Here is a 17,026-nt window from a genome sequence, read left to right on the forward strand (position 1 = left end):
CATGTCAATAATACACCCACAACAATAGGTGGCGCCAAATACACATAAAACGAGTGTGCCATGAAATACGTAATGTAATGCGTGTTGTAAAGATCGCGAGTAAAAACAAAAGAAAAAGAAAACCTTACAGCTGCATGAGTCGTGACTGTCACGTTAGCCTGATGGGACCAAACTCTTTGTGATTTTAAAACGTAAGACAGTACCCAGATTTGAAGACTACAGTAAGATTGAACTTCTACTGTTAATAAGATTTTGGTAGGCTACTATTAGATGGATAGCCTAAATGTCCTAATTCAGATGGGCTACCCGGGTTTTTTTTTTTTATGGATATCAAAAAGTGTATATTTTTTAAATGTGATTGCAGGTACATTTTACCAGTTTTTACCATACTTTCAAAACTAAAATTAAAATAGGAAAAATATGCAATATGAAAATAATTGAAGACAAAATGTGTTTTACTGAGAAAAAACAAGATTTGTTTTTTAAAAAGCCTTTTTCCAAAAGGTACATCTGGTAAAAGGGGGGTCGTCTTATATTCGGGCCAATACGGTAATTATGGCAAATACAACATGGGATGAATGCACTTATACATACTTCGGGCCAATACGGTAATTATGGCAAATGCAACATGGGATGAATGCACTTATACATACCTGGTTTACTATAAAAAGAGCTGGCCTTTGGGTGATGTCAGGCTTGTCATTGACAACTTTTCTGTGAAGAGCAAAAATTAAAGTTACAGTCTTTATAAGGGCATCTGACTTAAGGGTTTACATTTAATTGTGCAGTGTGCCAGTCAATAAAGTGATCCTCCTCAGAACAGGTCTCAGTTAACCCACATGACATACAGCTGATCTGGAGTTTTGCTGTGAGGTGGCATAAGTGTACATTTTAGTGCATAAAGTAATTTAAATGTATGCACATGCCTGATGTGAACAACAACATTGTTTCGTTCTTGTATAACTTCCATGTTTGAAAATCGAGACAGGGTTTCACAGACAGGGCTTAGCTTAAGCCAGGACTAGGCCTTGGTTAAATTAGGATATTTAAATAACTTCTATAAAAATGCCTTAAGAACTTTACTGGTGTGCATCTTGAGACATGATAATGGCACTGACATATTTTAAGATGAGTCAGTACAAGATATTTTCAGTTAAGACAGCTTGAACATGCATTTGGTGCATCCCTAGTTCTGTCTAATACAGTTAGAAGTCTGTTTAATAATCAGATATAATGGTTAAACAAAGGAATTAAAATGTATACAAAAAGCATTATAATGATTGCTTTTATATTATTAGTAATAGAAAGGCAAACATTATAACTTCCCAGAATACTGAGTGCCCTTGTTGGTTACAGTGCTGACTTCCTTTTTAATTATATTTTTATCAAATATTTATTTATTTGTGAAAAATACTTTGTCATCTAAAGTATTTATAACTTATAAGTATGTTTATTTAACACATTTATTTTTTAATCCATTTTTAAATGATTTCAAATTTCTTAAATATTATTTAAAATAAATAATTATATTGGCTTATATTATATACTTTCCAAGATATCGGCATCTTATATCTGTCGACCACTAATTAGAAGCGTTTGTACTAATTTTATTCTTCACTCATATTCTATACATTTCCCCCGAAGCATATTCGTTACTTACAACAAAATAGTTAGAAGTCAGAAGAACACGGAATGCAGGAAAGCAGGTTTGACGAACCAGTGGTCTGGCATTTTCAAGTTAGACTCCTAAAAACACCTTTGCTCATGTGCAAACAAGTGCACGCACAACCGCGGATGATTCATTTTCCACTCAAGTCGAGTCTGGGGTGTGCGATATACAGCATCGTCTGAGATAATATGGTAAGTGTTGTTGTAATGATGTGCGATCTGACATTATCAAGTAGCCTAGGCTATATCACCAAATCACACACAGAGTTGCACGCACGTTGATTAGTCTATTAAAACTCTAAATTCCAGGCATTCTAAATTGTAGACGTTAAAATGCTTCTGTATGCTTTTTATATTTATATAATTTAATATAGTTAACTTTATATCACACAAAGAGTACCGTTTTCTGCCGAAATCAGCATGAACACATTTAATAATAATTTTATACAAGTTCAGTAAAGCAATAAGTGACTTACGTTTTAGACATAATATTGCTTGTTTCTGCTCAATTTTGCCAAAAAAAATAGTTCCAAGCAAAGATCACAGCACTGTTTTGCGTCTCGGTAATCGGTTGAATAAAGGATTCAGTGATTCACTTATTAACTTCTGAATGAATCAGTTGTTTGAATGAATCGGTTGAATCTCAATGACTCACTGATTAACAGTCACTTGCTGCCACCTACTGGCAGTTTTAATTTTACATTTTGTTAAGTTTAGCAACTTCTGAAAATTATTTTCCATTTATTTATTTGGTTTCTTCAAATTGGAATCTTTTACTAAATCTTGAATTTTACATATATCTCCTTATACCATCATCAATACGTACCCATGTTCCAGTTTCATGACTTTAATTATTAAAATATGAATATCAACAAGCATTATTTGAACAACAATTTATTTAAATGTGAATTGAGAATTCTGATTCATTAGCTGTATAGAATAGCAAACCATATGATTATGGTAAAATAATCTGATAACAAATACCAATTTGCAGGATCAAGCAACATGACCGACTGTTTTTGTACAGCTAAAATATCTGGAAGTGACTGACACCGGAAGCAGCGCACGTTCAAGTTAAAAATGTCTGCACCTGCTCTCATGTTAAAAATAAGGTTGATAAATATAATTATAGACAAAGTTTGTCTCTGCAGGATTTAAATAAAATGCTAACTTGTTATTTTTAGCAAATTGCCTTCATATACAATTGCAGACATATAACCATGGGCAAGATACATGTTTAAGTTTGTTGTTTGCATTGCATCAACACTCTCAGAAATTAAGTTTCTATATTGATATCTATGTTTCCATGAAGAACCTTTAACATCCATGGAACCTTTCCATTCCAAGGTTGTTGATAGTGGAAAAGGTTTCTTAACTCTTAAATGTTCTTGAAACTATGAAGTGTTTTGACTTTTGATTTTTAAGGAGTCGTCAATCCATAATGGCATAAGTGACCTGAGTTTGTTTACTTCTTAAAGCCGAACTCAAAAGACACGAGTTGTTATTGATTAAAGACTCTCCATAGCTAATCTAACGAGTCATAGATTTAAAGCTCTGCTTTGAAGTAATTTGATTCTCACTGAACAGTCAAATTTTATTTTTCATTTCCAGTAACTCCCTAGGCCAGTTATAAACATGAACCTGTGGAAACCCTTCCTGCTGAGCAAAAATATAGCTGGAAATAAAACGCTGGAATCAGGCAGGGTTACAAGCCTAAAAAACAGCCTCAAACTTGACTGATTCTTGAAAAGTATGGTGATCTAATAGCAACCAGCAGCACATATCTTAGCAACATTTTAAGCTGCTTAATTTGGGTTTCTGTAGTTTGAGAGAGAAACGGACAGGGATGTTAAAAAAATAGCTTGTGTTTTTCAGAAGCTGACATCCCAAATACTACAATACAACAACAACAAACACCTTTTTTTTTTGCGTGATTTCATACATATATATATATCCCTCAAAACAGGAAATAATAGCTGGTATTTGAGAGCTAAAAAAAAAATCATAATTTTGGACGTCTTGCATGTGTTAAAAGGATCGAGACTTTTGTCACTGTATATGTCAGGGAAAAACGATGTGGAATTGCTTTATTTAATACCTGCTGCTGTGAAGGGGGACAGTGGAAAACTGCTGAATATAACCTGGTCTTAAATGCTGGGCAGACTGCTGAGCTGACTTCAAGTCACATAAATGGGACAGTGTTGCATAACTCCCTTAAAGGGGACAGAGACTACTGATTATTATGTATGTGTTAGAGAGTCATTATGTTTTTATAAATTGATTGCAAGTAGTAGTTTTTTTTTTTATTTTTTAGTAGTAGTTTAGTTTAGTTGGCCATGCTAATTTCCCCTATTTTTACATTTATATGGACCTCTCTGTCATCTAACACTCACTTTAAAAAACACTATAGTCACACTTTGACATGTTTAAATGAACTCATGTATTCAGATGCTTCAACATCAGTGTCCATAGCTCTCTCTCAGCTGCACAACCTGGGCTACCAGGAAGCTGTATGAGCACCTGCAGTCATATGTCCTTAGTCCTCTGCTGAAAAGTGAAACTGAAAGTGATTCAGAGCTTTATGAGTTGCAGTTTTTCACAGAGAAAGTGAGGAGTTACTTTCTCTCTGTAAAACTGCAACTCACAACGCTCTGCCTTCTGGTGACCCCTTTTGTGTTGAAATGCACCATTATTCAGTGGGCTGCATGAACTGAATCTTTGAGTAAACAGAGCTGGATTGTTTACTTGTGGTTGGTCCAGTTAGAGTTGTTTTGATCAGATCATCACAAGCAGAGATGATCTTTCCTGGAGTGGATTCATAGCAAGCAATTTAAAACTTTTTTCCCCCCTCTCAGCTCACTGTTGGTTTGTTTATTTTTATTTTTAAGATGTGTAACTCCTGTACAAACTACTTTAAAATATAAAGTAGTTAAATTGGAAAGTTGGCAAGAAACGAAAATTCACCCTATAGCCTAAATTTACTAAATGCATGTTATTGATCTTATTGTGAATTATTCTTCTATACATCTGGGTTTTTTTAATACCTCAATTTTTTTTTTTAAATTCAGCCAACAGACTTTTCTCTGGGACAGGCATGCTGGAGTCCTCTAATCATTGAGTCAGCTTAAAACCGACACTTTTTTTTATGAATCTGTATGTTATAGTATAGGAAAAAAGATGTGTTGCTACTTCCATTTCATGATGACTTTAATGTAGATATCACTTTACTGCATATTGAAACTAGTCAAATGTCTTTTTATTTGAATTATTTTTATTAGTATTTTTTTATATCAAAATTATATCAGGTTGTTTAATTTATTTAAAATCAGATAAATTGAAAAGATTATTTGATCCACTAATAAGCATACAAAGACACATAGGGGCCTACAGGTATTACACAAATAGAGTATCAGGCTGTTAGCTTAGCAACATGCTAACATCATTCTCTATTTCAATACTGAGCTACTGCGTTCCAAATTGGTTACTTTTGGATTTCCATAATGTTTGTTGTACATTTTAACCTTTCTGTTTTCTGTCAATATCAGGATTCCAGTGAGGGAAGGAGACATGTCCCAGGACAAGCAAAACTATCCTATAATGGGGGAGAATAACCCCCTTCACAACAGTGTCTATGGGCCACCCAAAACTGATGCCTTTGGAATGCCTCCGCCCAACTATAGCCAGGGTCCAGGGGCACCTCCGTATGCAGCACCAGGACCCTACGGCCAACCCGGTTACGACCAGCCTCCAGCACCTGGGTTCGGCCCTAGTCCGTACCCACAGATGCCGTATCCACAGATGCCGTACCCACAGGGGCCCTACGTTCAGGGGCCGTACCCTCAGAGTCCATACCAGCAGGGGCCCGGCCAGCCTGCCTTTGGTGTAGATTCTAATGGTAAGTACCATTAGGAAGTTTACAGAAGAGGAAAAACTCAGTTTTTTTGGTCTTCTTAAAATTTCCACTTAAGATTTTACTTGAAGTTCTTTAAAATATTGTACACAGGTTGAGCAATTTAGTTTTCTAACGACAGGTAATCCTCAGTGTTACTCTCTTAGGAGTAGTGAGTGGTGTCCCTGCTGAGTTCAGGTGTTGCCAGGTTGAATAAGCGTATTTAGTCAGTGTGTACTCTGTCCTCCTGAGGGTTATTCAAGGTAAAGTGCTTTGCCGGAGAGTTTCAACAAAAGATTACTAGCTCTGTTAGGACTGTTCCTTTCTTACCTTATCCCTAGTGCCTGCTGTAACAATTAGGATGTCTTTTCAAGTGTATTATTACGACGTCTAGCTGGTGCTGTTGGTGTAGATACTATAAAATGTGCTTTCCTTTCCAAACCTATAAAACTGTTTAAATCTGTCCTGTACTTCAGTTTTCCATTTCTGTGGGTGTTTTATTGAATGAGCATACTGGACGGATTTAAATACATTAGAATGTTGTGAGGGCTCTAACATGCATTAGATTTCACCCATCACATGTATTATTTGTATTTGTTTTTTTGACAGCTTCTATGGAGAGCCCTGGATACAACGGTGGAGATGGACCCCCCTCTTACTATGGCAATGATGAGTTTGTGAACTCTGGCTGGGAAGATAAGAGTATCCGACAGGCCTTCATTAGAAAGGTAAGCAGTAAAAACGAAGTATACTTTGGGCTTAAGAGACAAATTCAGGTGGGGTCTTTATTTATTTATTTTTATTTAATTGATTTGAAATGGATATGTAGAAAGAGTCTCATGATCCAGGTAAAATGAGCAAGAATGGAACCTTGTCACATTTCCAGGGTTCTCAGAAGCGGAAGTTGTCATAGAATTTTTTTTTTTTTTTTTAGCATTCTCATTTTCTTAAATATATTATTGTGCTGTATTCAAAAAATTAGGAAAAACCCTTATGGCAGTTTTAACAATTTTTCTTTGTAATTGAATGACAAGGTAATATAACAGTAAATGTGGATTACATTTCTTAAAAATTAAAATTAAAAAGAGTTGCGATATTTACAATGTTAATAACTGTGGAAATGTGGTTGTGGTTCTAATGTGAAATAGGTAATTGTATTGTGAGTATCAATACATCCTTAATAACAATCTCTCTGTCCTCAGTGTTTAAAAGTCAAAGTAATGTTTATTGTCATTTTTGGTCAACAAATGTGTGGACTCATGGTTGACCGATATGTGTTTTTAAAAAGCCAATGCTGATACTGAAACTGGCACAAAGAGGACTACAACTTTTGTTTATTAGCCAGGCACGAGTTAATGGTCAGTTATGATAGTCTAAAAATGGCCAAATATCAGGAATTAAATTAAATAAAAGCTCAAAAAAAGTAACACATTTAACATGCATTTATTACAGACTGTACAGTATACACACAGATACATGTCAAATATGTGTATTAAACACAGTTCCTGGAATGAATGAAGAAATGTAACAAATGGTCTTGTTAAATGTGTATGTAACTATTGTATGTAGCAGTACAGTGTGTCAAAGAAAAACACTGTTTCGTGACTCTGTTCTCAGGTGTTCATGGTCTTGACCGTGCAGCTGTTGATCACCTTCTCTTTTGTTGCCGTTTTCACCTTTTCAACTGATGTCAAAGTGTTTGTACGGAGAAATCAGTGGACGTACTATGTGTCCTACGCTATCTTCTTTGTTTCACTGATCGCTCTCAGCTGCTGTGGAGAGTTTCGCCGCAAACACCCATGGAACCTGGTGGCACTGGTACTACAACTGCCTATGCTTACACATTATTTAGTGTTTTCATTCTGCACTGTACAAGAAAACATATGCAATCATGTTTTTATATGGTTTGTGAACTAGAAAAAAATTAGTTGTTTACATTGTTTAATATATAGTTAACTCTTTAAGTTTATATTTAGGTTTAGGTTTGTTTACTCTGTACTGATTGACCCCTTCCTGTGTTTCTTTCTCAGTCCATCCTGACCCTGAGTCTGTCCTATATGGTTGGAATGGTTGCCAGCTACTATGATACAGATGCAGTTATCATGGCAGTGGGCATCACTGCGGTGGTCTGCTTCACAGTTGTGCTTTTCTCACTGCAGGTTTGTTTGCTCACTGTAGCAGTCTCACAGTTTTTCATCCTTTATTTTATTTTATACATGCTTTATTTTACCGAACAACATCTCATGATTATAATGACAGCATGTAAAGTTTTGAAAGTATAGTTCAAGTATAGTTTGTGGACATTCAATAGTGGCCAATTTAGTTTTCAAGCTTTTGAGCTAGGCGGTTTTATCATGTGTCTTCCATGCATCCTTTGCATGCGGTAAACACCACTGATTGTCATTATCCTTCTCTTTTTCAAAAATAGAGCAAATATGACTTCACTTCCTGCTGGGGTGTTCTTTTTGTCTGTCTGATTGTCCTGCTCCTGGCCTCTTTCCTCTGCATCTTCATCCAAAATAAAATTCTGCACATTGTCTACGCCTCGCTCGGGGCCCTGCTGTTCACTTGTGTAAGTACCACCATCAATACCTTAACCTGTTAGTGTTCCACTGCGTGTTTTTGAGGGTTAATAACTTCGTGACATACAACAACTAAAAAAAACAACAACTAAAAAAACGGCTAAACATGTCGCATAGATTCTTCATTTCAAAAAGGCTTCATGTTGTGATCCCATTGTGTTTTCCAGCTAATAGCTCCCAGCTATAGTCATCTGCAGGCATCTGTTTACAAAATATAGACGGAATGGTTTTTCATTCCGTCAGTGTGTTCAAAGTTCTAATACTCAATACCAGTAAGACTTACAGTGATTTGTTCTGTTTAGGAACAAACCCCAGTGTCACCTTTCAAAACCAAAACCATGCATATACTCCAAATGGTTCAAGAACAGCATGCAATTTACTTTGGGTATGCCTTTTTTAGGCGTTTTTAGGCTAATTTTACAGGAATGCTAAGGGGTTAATATCCTTTTAAAAATTATGTTTTTCACAGAAATGTGTACTTCTATGTTATTAAGACTGTTAAACTCAACACACCTTCTGTTCTTCAAACAGTTCTTTACTTGCAATAATGATCACTGTTAAAACCTTTGGCATTCTAGCTGTCAATTTATTGAAAAGAAATGTAAAGTTGTTGTACACATGATCCAGGTAAAATGAGCAAGAATGGAACCTTGTCACATTTCCAGGGTTCTCAGAAGCGGAAGTTGTCATAGAATTTTTTTTTTTTTTTTAGCATTCTCATTTTCTTAAATATATTATTGTGCTGTATTCAAAAAATTAGGAAAAACCCTTACGGCAGTTTTAACTATTTTTCTTTGTAATTGAATGACAAGGTAATATAACAGTAAATGTGGATTACATTTCTTAAAAATTAAAATTAAAAAGAGTTGCGATATTTACAATGTTAATAACTGTGGAAATGTGGTTGTGGTTCTAATGTGAAATAGGTAATTGTATTGTGAGTATCAATACATCCTTAATAACAATCTCTCTGTCCTCAGTGTTTAAAAGTCAAAGTAATGTTTATTGTCATTTTTGGTCAACAAATGTGTGGACTCATGGTTGACCGATATGTGTTTTTAAAAAGCCAATGCTGATACTGAAACTGGCACAAAGAGGACTACAACTTTTGTTTATTAGCCAGGCACGAGTTAATGGTCAGTTATGATAGTCTAAAAATGGCCAAATATCAGGAATTAAATTAAATAAAAGCTCAAAAAAAGTAACACATTTAACATGCATTTATTACAGACTGTACAGTATACACACAGATACATGTCAAATATGTGTATTAAACACAGTTCCTGGAATGAATGAAGAAATGTAACAAATGGTCTTGTTAAATGTGTATGTAACTATTGTATGTAGCAGTACAGTGTGTCAAAGAAAAACACTGTTTCGTGACTCTGTTCTCAGGTGTTCATGGTCTTGACCGTGCAGCTGTTGATCACCTTCTCTTTTGTTGCCGTTTTCACCTTTTCAACTGATGTCAAAGTGTTTGTACGGAGAAATCAGTGGACGTACTATGTGTCCTACGCTATCTTCTTTGTTTCACTGATCGCTCTCAGCTGCTGTGGAGAGTTTCGCCGCAAACACCCATGGAACCTGGTGGCACTGGTACTACAACTGCCTATGCTTACACATTATTTAGTGTTTTCATTCTGCACTGTACAAGAAAACATATGCAATCATGTTTTTATATGGTTTGTGAACTAGAAAAAAATTAGTTGTTTACATTGTTTAATATATAGTTAACTCTTTAAGTTTATATTTAGGTTTAGGTTTGTTTACTCTGTACTGATTGACCCCTTCCTGTGTTTCTTTCTCAGTCCATCCTGACCCTGAGTCTGTCCTATATGGTTGGAATGGTTGCCAGCTACTATGATACAGATGCAGTTATCATGGCAGTGGGCATCACTGCGGTGGTCTGCTTCACAGTTGTGCTTTTCTCACTGCAGGTTTGTTTGCTCACTGTAGCAGTCTCACAGTTTTTCATCCTTTATTTTATTTTATACATGCTTTATTTTACCGAACAACATCTCATGATTATAATGACAGCATGTAAAGTTTTGAAAGTATAGTTCAAGTATAGTTTGTGGACATTCAATAGTGGCCAATTTAGTTTTCAAGCTTTTGAGCTAGGCGGTTTTATCATGTGTCTTCCATGCATCCTTTGCATGCGGTAAACACCACTGATTGTCATTATCCTTCTCTTTTTCAAAAATAGAGCAAATATGACTTCACTTCCTGCTGGGGTGTTCTTTTTGTCTGTCTGATTGTCCTGCTCCTGGCCTCTTTCCTCTGCATCTTCATCCAAAATAAAATTCTGCACATTGTCTACGCCTCGCTCGGGGCCCTGCTGTTCACTTGTGTAAGTACCACCATCAATACCTTAACCTGTTAGTGTTCCACTGCGTGTTTTTGAGGGTTAATAACTTCGTGACATACAACAACTAAAAAAAACAACAACTAAAAAAACGGCTAAACATGTCGCATAGATTCTTCATTTCAAAAAGGCTTCATGTTGTGATCCCATTGTGTTTTCCAGCTAATAGCTCCCAGCTATAGTCATCTGCAGGCATCTGTTTACAAAATATAGACGGAATGGTTTTTCATTCCGTCAGTGTGTTCAAAGTTCTAATACTCAATACCAGTAAGACTTACAGTGATTTGTTCTGTTTAGGAACAAACCCCAGTGTCACCTTTCAAAACCAAAACCATGCATATACTCCAAATGGTTCAAGAACAGCATGCAATTTACTTTGGGTATGCCTTTTTTAGGCGTTTTTAGGCTAATTTTACAGGAATGCTAAGGGGTTAATATCCTTTTAAAAATTATGTTTTTCACAGAAATGTGTACTTCTATGTTATTAAGACTGTTAAACTCAACACACCTTCTGTTCTTCAAACAGTTCTTTACTTGCAATAATGATCACTGTTAAAACCTTTGGCATTCTAGCTGTCAATTTATTGAAAAGAAATGTAAAGTTGTTGTACATCTGAGCTTCTCTCTCTGGTTAGATTTTCACTTTCTTTATACTTTCATCTCTTCAGCTATTTCAGCTTATTCACTTCAGAAACAAAAAATCTCTTAGACTTTAGAAGAGACATTGTATTGTGACTTCCACACTTTAATAATTTATACAACAGTTTTCATCAAGATAATAAGACAGGTTTTTCAAGTGCCAAAATAGAACGCTGTTGTGATTAAGGATGAGGTAACACTGCTTTTCTCAGAGGTCTGGACTAATGGCTGGAGTGGGGCTTTGCTATTACACATTAAGATTAAATAACCATCAGATTTTTAAAATAGAGTTTAATAGGGTTTGAATGGCTTGTTTGATCAATAGCATGCTGCTTTGGTGAACATATATCTTTCAAAAGTGAAAACCTGCACTTTGCTATTGTAGTTTGATTGTTTGCTATCAAAGTCATCATCCATTGTCATGCCTTTTTTGCGAGGTAAAACGTTTTACCATCTGTCTTAAACTGGGTCACCAAACTTGGGCCCTTTTGAAATCTCCAGTTTTCCGGTCTGACTGGCTGTATAAAATCATAGCCCTTTTGGAGCAGTGAGATTAGGCATTTGGAACTGAAATTGTTGGAACATCAGGAAATTACAGTAGAGTTCTTGGATAAAGCTCATGTTTTATGAAAGAAGTCTCTTATGCTCACCAAGACTGCGTTTATTTGGTCAAAAATATAGTAAAGACAGCAATATTGTGAAATATTTTTACAATTTAAAATAACCTTTTTTCTAATTTAATATATTCTAAAATGTCATTTAATACTGTTATGGAAAAGCTGAATTTTCACCATCCCTTAGCCCAGTTTTCAGTGTCACATGAAATCATTGCAATATGCCGATTTGGTGCTCAAGAAATATATCTTATTATAATCAATGTTGAAAACAGCTTTGCTGCTTTTGATACATTGATAAAAAAAAATTTTCAGTATTCTTTGATGAATAGAACGTTCAAAAGAACATCATTTATTTGAAATACAAATCTTTTGTAATATTATAAATGCCTTTACTGTCACTTTTGATCAGTTTTATTCATCCCTGTTTAAAAAAAAAAAAATGACTGCAAACTTTTGAACGATAGTGTAACTATCACAGTCAAGCAGGATACAAAACCAGTGAAATTTATGTAGGATTTGCTGATGATTTAAGACCATATGATTTTGTAGTTTCTGAATAAAACATGAGTGGTGCTGCTAGGCCTATTGCATTGTGCTATGTGGTTGCTAGGGTGTTCTAGGTTGTTTCCAGGTGGTTGCTTACAAGCCTAAAGTGTTAAAAGAGCCCCTCGCCAAGTCTCTAATATTTTAGTCCCTAAATATTATTTGAATCACTCCTTCAGTGTATGTCTATGATATTTTTTTTTTAAATCACCCACAAGGGGACAATTGTGTATATAATGGCACACATCTCTTCAAAAATGATGAAAGTAAAAGATTAATATCATTTTCAATCCTTTGAAACAGTTCAGCTTGCTTTATTTCCTCAAGCACAACATGAATGCGACACTCAGGCCTTGTTTGTTCTTTCACAGTTCCTGGCTGTGGACACCCAGCTTCTCCTGGGCAACAAGAAGATGGCCATTAGCCCAGAGGAATACGTCTATGCAGCTCTTAACCTCTACACTGACATCATCAACATCTTCCTTTACATCCTGGCCATCGTGGGTCGTACCAAGGAATGAGTGCTCCTCCTTCCTGTGAGAAGAGGGAATGCAGTCCACTTTACACGGAATGATGTACCACCTCACATCTCATCACCTTTCCTCATATTCTTAATTTATTTGTCTTTCACATTCCCTGTATGTCAACATGTACAGGCTGATCAGGCCATAAGCTCATAAGGCCATTTGCAAACTCAAATGGCAATTTATTTCAGAACCCATTTGAATGGAGTTCATCTACATTGCTCGCTCTGTCGTTCTTGTTAAAACCGCTTCTGTGGTTCTGGAGATGTATAGCGTGATATGACTCAACAGTTGCATCCAAACGGCATGGCAGAAATTCACTCGACTAACCTTTGCACATAGCCTGGTTGACAGTGAGGGAGCAAGAAAGAGCAAATATCAATGAGCGGAGATTTGTATGGCAGAGTAATGAACATTACTGATACTAATGTGCTCCACTAGTCAATATAAAGTCTCTGCATGATAGTTTAACACAGCAAAAAATGTCAGACAGACAGATACTTCTCCAAACATTTGCATATATTCAGTAGCTGTAAATAGTCAGATAAAGCTCAAACCCCTCTAGTTCTAGGCATGAATATCTGAATATCTGGCTGTGCTACTCCCTAATGTGTGCGTTTCTATAACATTACTGCTTTGCAAAATAATACCACCAATAGATACACTCCAAGATGACAAACGCTTGTTCAGTTGACTGTATTATCTACAGTATAACTATGAAAGCATGTAAAATAAAGCCTGTATATAGTTTATCTTTCTGTTGTTGTTTTTTTGAGAGGAAGGGGAGCTTGAGAGGTTGTCCTGACTATTAAATCGTTCCAAAGATCAGTATTTGAGGCTCAAACACTACATTACATGACTCTTTTCTTTCATGCTGACTACGTTACAGATTTATTTATTTTTCATTAAATAGTTCGTTATGTTGTTTTGATTTTGTATCTCTGTGTGAAGGAGGGAAAGAGATGTATTCCCTTATTTTAACAAATGTGAATGGAATATTGAATTATTTGAGGCTTTTAGAATTTTGCTAGTTGCATGTTACCTTGCAAAAATGTTCCATGTGCTGGAAAATAACAGGATATTTCTTGCATTTGATGTTTTTGTGGTTATTTATTAAAATGCCAGAGAAAGTCTGCTGGGTAATGGACAACCTGTCATGAACATGGTAATATGGTTCATTTTAAATTGTCCTAGAAATTTAAGTGATGCATTTAAATCTAAAACAACTTTTTTTTTTTAAACACACTTAACATTGACAGGCATTTATTTAAGCATTTTAGGGCTAATTGTAGTGTACAAAGACAGATTTTTGTTTATTCAAATTGTATACTAAAGAATATTCACTCCACATGGTTTCAGATGTGAATGTAAAATGGTTTCTAAGATAATTAGGTAACTTAAAACATTCACTGAAATGCCATGTACCAAGCTGGTACATGGCATATCTTGCATGTGGAGCTCTTGAAAACTGAACTGGCTGTGAAAATCGTGGGTTAAGAAAATATCGACTTGGGTGGCTTAACCTTTCTTTGTTTGTCTTTATTACTAACTTCTGCATAAGTAAAGCTATAGTGGATTGAGGTGTGTAGAGTGTGTTTGGGCTTTGTAGATCTCTTCGCACTGTACATTTGCATTAAACTGAAGTTAAATTGTATTTCTCTGCAGCCTCTTTGCGTTTCATCACAAAAATAAAATTTGAGGAAAATACATCTTGAAATTGTCATTGTACTTTTAGTGATTGGAGTAGATTGCAAATCATATATGAAATGTAATATGATGTGAATCGTTCAAAATGCTTATTTAGAATTAGTATCTTGGAAGGAATCACAAAGGTACTGCCCCAGTGATCGCTTTTGATTTTTGAGTGTTGTGTATGGAAAAATATGTAAAGTTTGACTCTAGTATTTGTGATTTATTAGTATTTGTTGCTCAGTCATGACCCAAAGTCTTATTTTAAAATAGGAAAAATAGGAAATGAAGTGTTTACTGGAAATAAAGTGTAAACTGTTTTTCTCATCATAATTATGATCATGTAAAAAAAACATGATCATAAGATTTTAGTTTTAATAGTACTCATTTCTAAACTTTTAGAAAATTTGAATTTGTTTACTTTCGTATGTGACCGTTAACATATATTGCCTCTGAAAGAGACATTATAAATAAATATACACATGCAATTTGTCAGAAACCACAATCATAGCATACAGTGCATATTCCTAGTGAGGAAATGCTCCAAAAATCCACAAAGGGGACCTATAGTGAAGAAACATAAAAAGACCAGAGTTGCAGGTGATGTATTGGAAATATCCACATCATAGACAATATGACAAACGCAATTGCAACTTACCTATGAAATTTCCTTGTACTCAAATCAAGTGTGAAGTTTTAATGTTGTGATCTGAGATTAAACATTTAATTCCTGTAGCTGTTCTAATTAAAAATATTATTCAAAATGGTTGAAAATCACTTAATATTAAATACATTTTCATATTAAACCTTTGAACATTAAATGTGTTTTTTATGTTTAAGTACACGTTCCATGCATCTATTGGCACAGTTTTTTAAAATTTGTAAATAGAATTGTGCAGCAGGTTAAAGGTGAAGAGGACGTTTTGGAGAGGGACACTGACCTTCATTCAGAGGACCAGTAGTGGTGGTTGTGCTTGTTGATCAACAAGTGCTTCAGTTTTGGATCTTTCCTGTAGCGTTCAAGCAGCAACTCTTTTTCTCTTCGCTCCTTCTCCTTACGTATTTTCTTCTCCTCCTTTTTCTTGACATTTTCTTCTGCCCAGGTGAACAGAACAAGTGACCCTTTTCTTTTGCTCTTTGGCTCTTCCTCGACATTCACATTGTGCTGAGTTTCATTCTTGGGACCTTCAGGATAGCTTACACAGAGCAGCTTCATCATGTGCTCATCCATTTCCTTCTTTTTCTGAGAGGCGACATCCAAATGGCCTTCTATGACCTTGGAGTCTCCCATTTCACCAGGATTATTTTTCTCTTCCTCACATCCCTGGACCTCCACCACTTCACTCGCCCACACTTCCTCCAGCACCTCGCTGTCACTCTCCAACCAAGCAACCATCTGTCTCGGTTTCATTTCAGCCTCCAGCGGTCGGGGGCGTTCAGACTTGAGTAAGTCACAGGCCCGGATGATCTTCCCTGTGTACTCCACATACTCGTTCTCCTCATCCTCTATGTCAATGAGCATGAGTTGTGGAGGCGGCTCAAACAGGGAAGAAGTGGATGGCTGAGGCTTCACCAGGCTGGGAGGACACACTTGAGTTGGAGAACAATGCAGATCAACAACTTCATCAGGTGAAGGAGTGGGGCTCGGAGGAACCACCAGTCGTTTGGGAGGATGCACTTGGGAGTGTCGGAGAGAAAAGGGTTCATCATGTGCTGGAGTGGGACGTGGAGGAACAGCCAACGGTTTGGGAGGATCCACTTGAAGAGGAGAACATGGCAGGGACACTTCCTCGGGTGCAGGAGCTGGCTTTTGAGGACGCATGGGTGGTTTGGTCACTGGCGGCAGGGGCTTGAAGCGAGCGGCTGTTAGAGTGAGATGTTCAGAGACACTTGGAATCATTGGAAGTTCTCCCTCTATTGGCTTCAAGAAGGAAGATCTCACTAGAGGACTGACTAGAGTTTGCTGAGGTTTGACCTCCACAAGAAGTGGAGTTGGCTCAGTGGCCTTTTGTTCCTTCAGTTTTCTCTTCTTCTTTTTCTTTTCTCCAGCCTCTCTATGCTCACTTCCTCCCTCCACAAACTTTTCTAGACTCTGCATCTCTCTGAATTTGGCAGACTCTCTTTTTTCTGCTGCACGCATCCTCTCTTTTATCTTATCAAGTGTCTCTCTTTCTTTTTCAGCCTTGTCTTTATGACTTCCTCCCTCATTCATCTCTCTCTCCTTCTTCACCTTTCTCTTCTCCTGTCTTTCCTCCTCTTTCTCTCTATACTGTAAAAAAAAGATTTTTTTAAGGTTGTAAATAAACTATTGCGATACAGACAATAACGTTACTATTTCAGTCTTTCTATTTCAAAATTTCACATTTAACTCATTGTGTTAAGTTGCAGTTTCATTGTAATTAATTGTGAAATTTACTAGCAATATCTGAGGGAAAATTGTTTCTACACAATTTTTTTCTTTGTAAGCTGGTACCTTACGGCATCTTTTTCTGCACTTCCTGTCATTAGCA

General features: G+C 36.1%; 1 protein-coding gene across 1 annotated transcript in view; it reads left to right on the top strand.

Annotated features, from left to right (window-relative positions):
* Window positions 1-14,534, top strand: part of LOC107592938 (protein lifeguard 1-like) — a 20,864-nt gene extending 6,330 nt beyond the window's left edge. Inside the window, exons 2-7 of the mRNA XM_016282524.1 lie at window positions 5,214-5,563; window positions 6,167-6,285; window positions 7,175-7,375; window positions 7,588-7,716; window positions 7,986-8,129; window positions 12,675-14,534. Of these exons, the coding sequence (XP_016138010.1) occupies window positions 5,236-5,563; window positions 6,167-6,285; window positions 7,175-7,375; window positions 7,588-7,716; window positions 7,986-8,129; window positions 12,675-12,824 (1,071 nt within the window). The 5' untranslated portion in view covers window positions 5,214-5,235 and the 3' untranslated portion in view covers window positions 12,825-14,534. The remainder of the gene's footprint in view (window positions 1-5,213; window positions 5,564-6,166; window positions 6,286-7,174; window positions 7,376-7,587; window positions 7,717-7,985; window positions 8,130-12,674) is intronic.
* Window positions 14,535-17,026: the final 2,492 nt, after the last annotated feature.

This window comes from Sinocyclocheilus grahami, unplaced genomic scaffold (genome assembly GCF_001515645.1).
Source record: "Sinocyclocheilus grahami isolate Dianchi unplaced genomic scaffold, SAMN03320097.WGS_v1.1 scaffold161.1, whole genome shotgun sequence".
In the NCBI taxonomy this organism is placed as follows: Eukaryota; Metazoa; Chordata; class Actinopteri; order Cypriniformes; family Cyprinidae; genus Sinocyclocheilus; species Sinocyclocheilus grahami.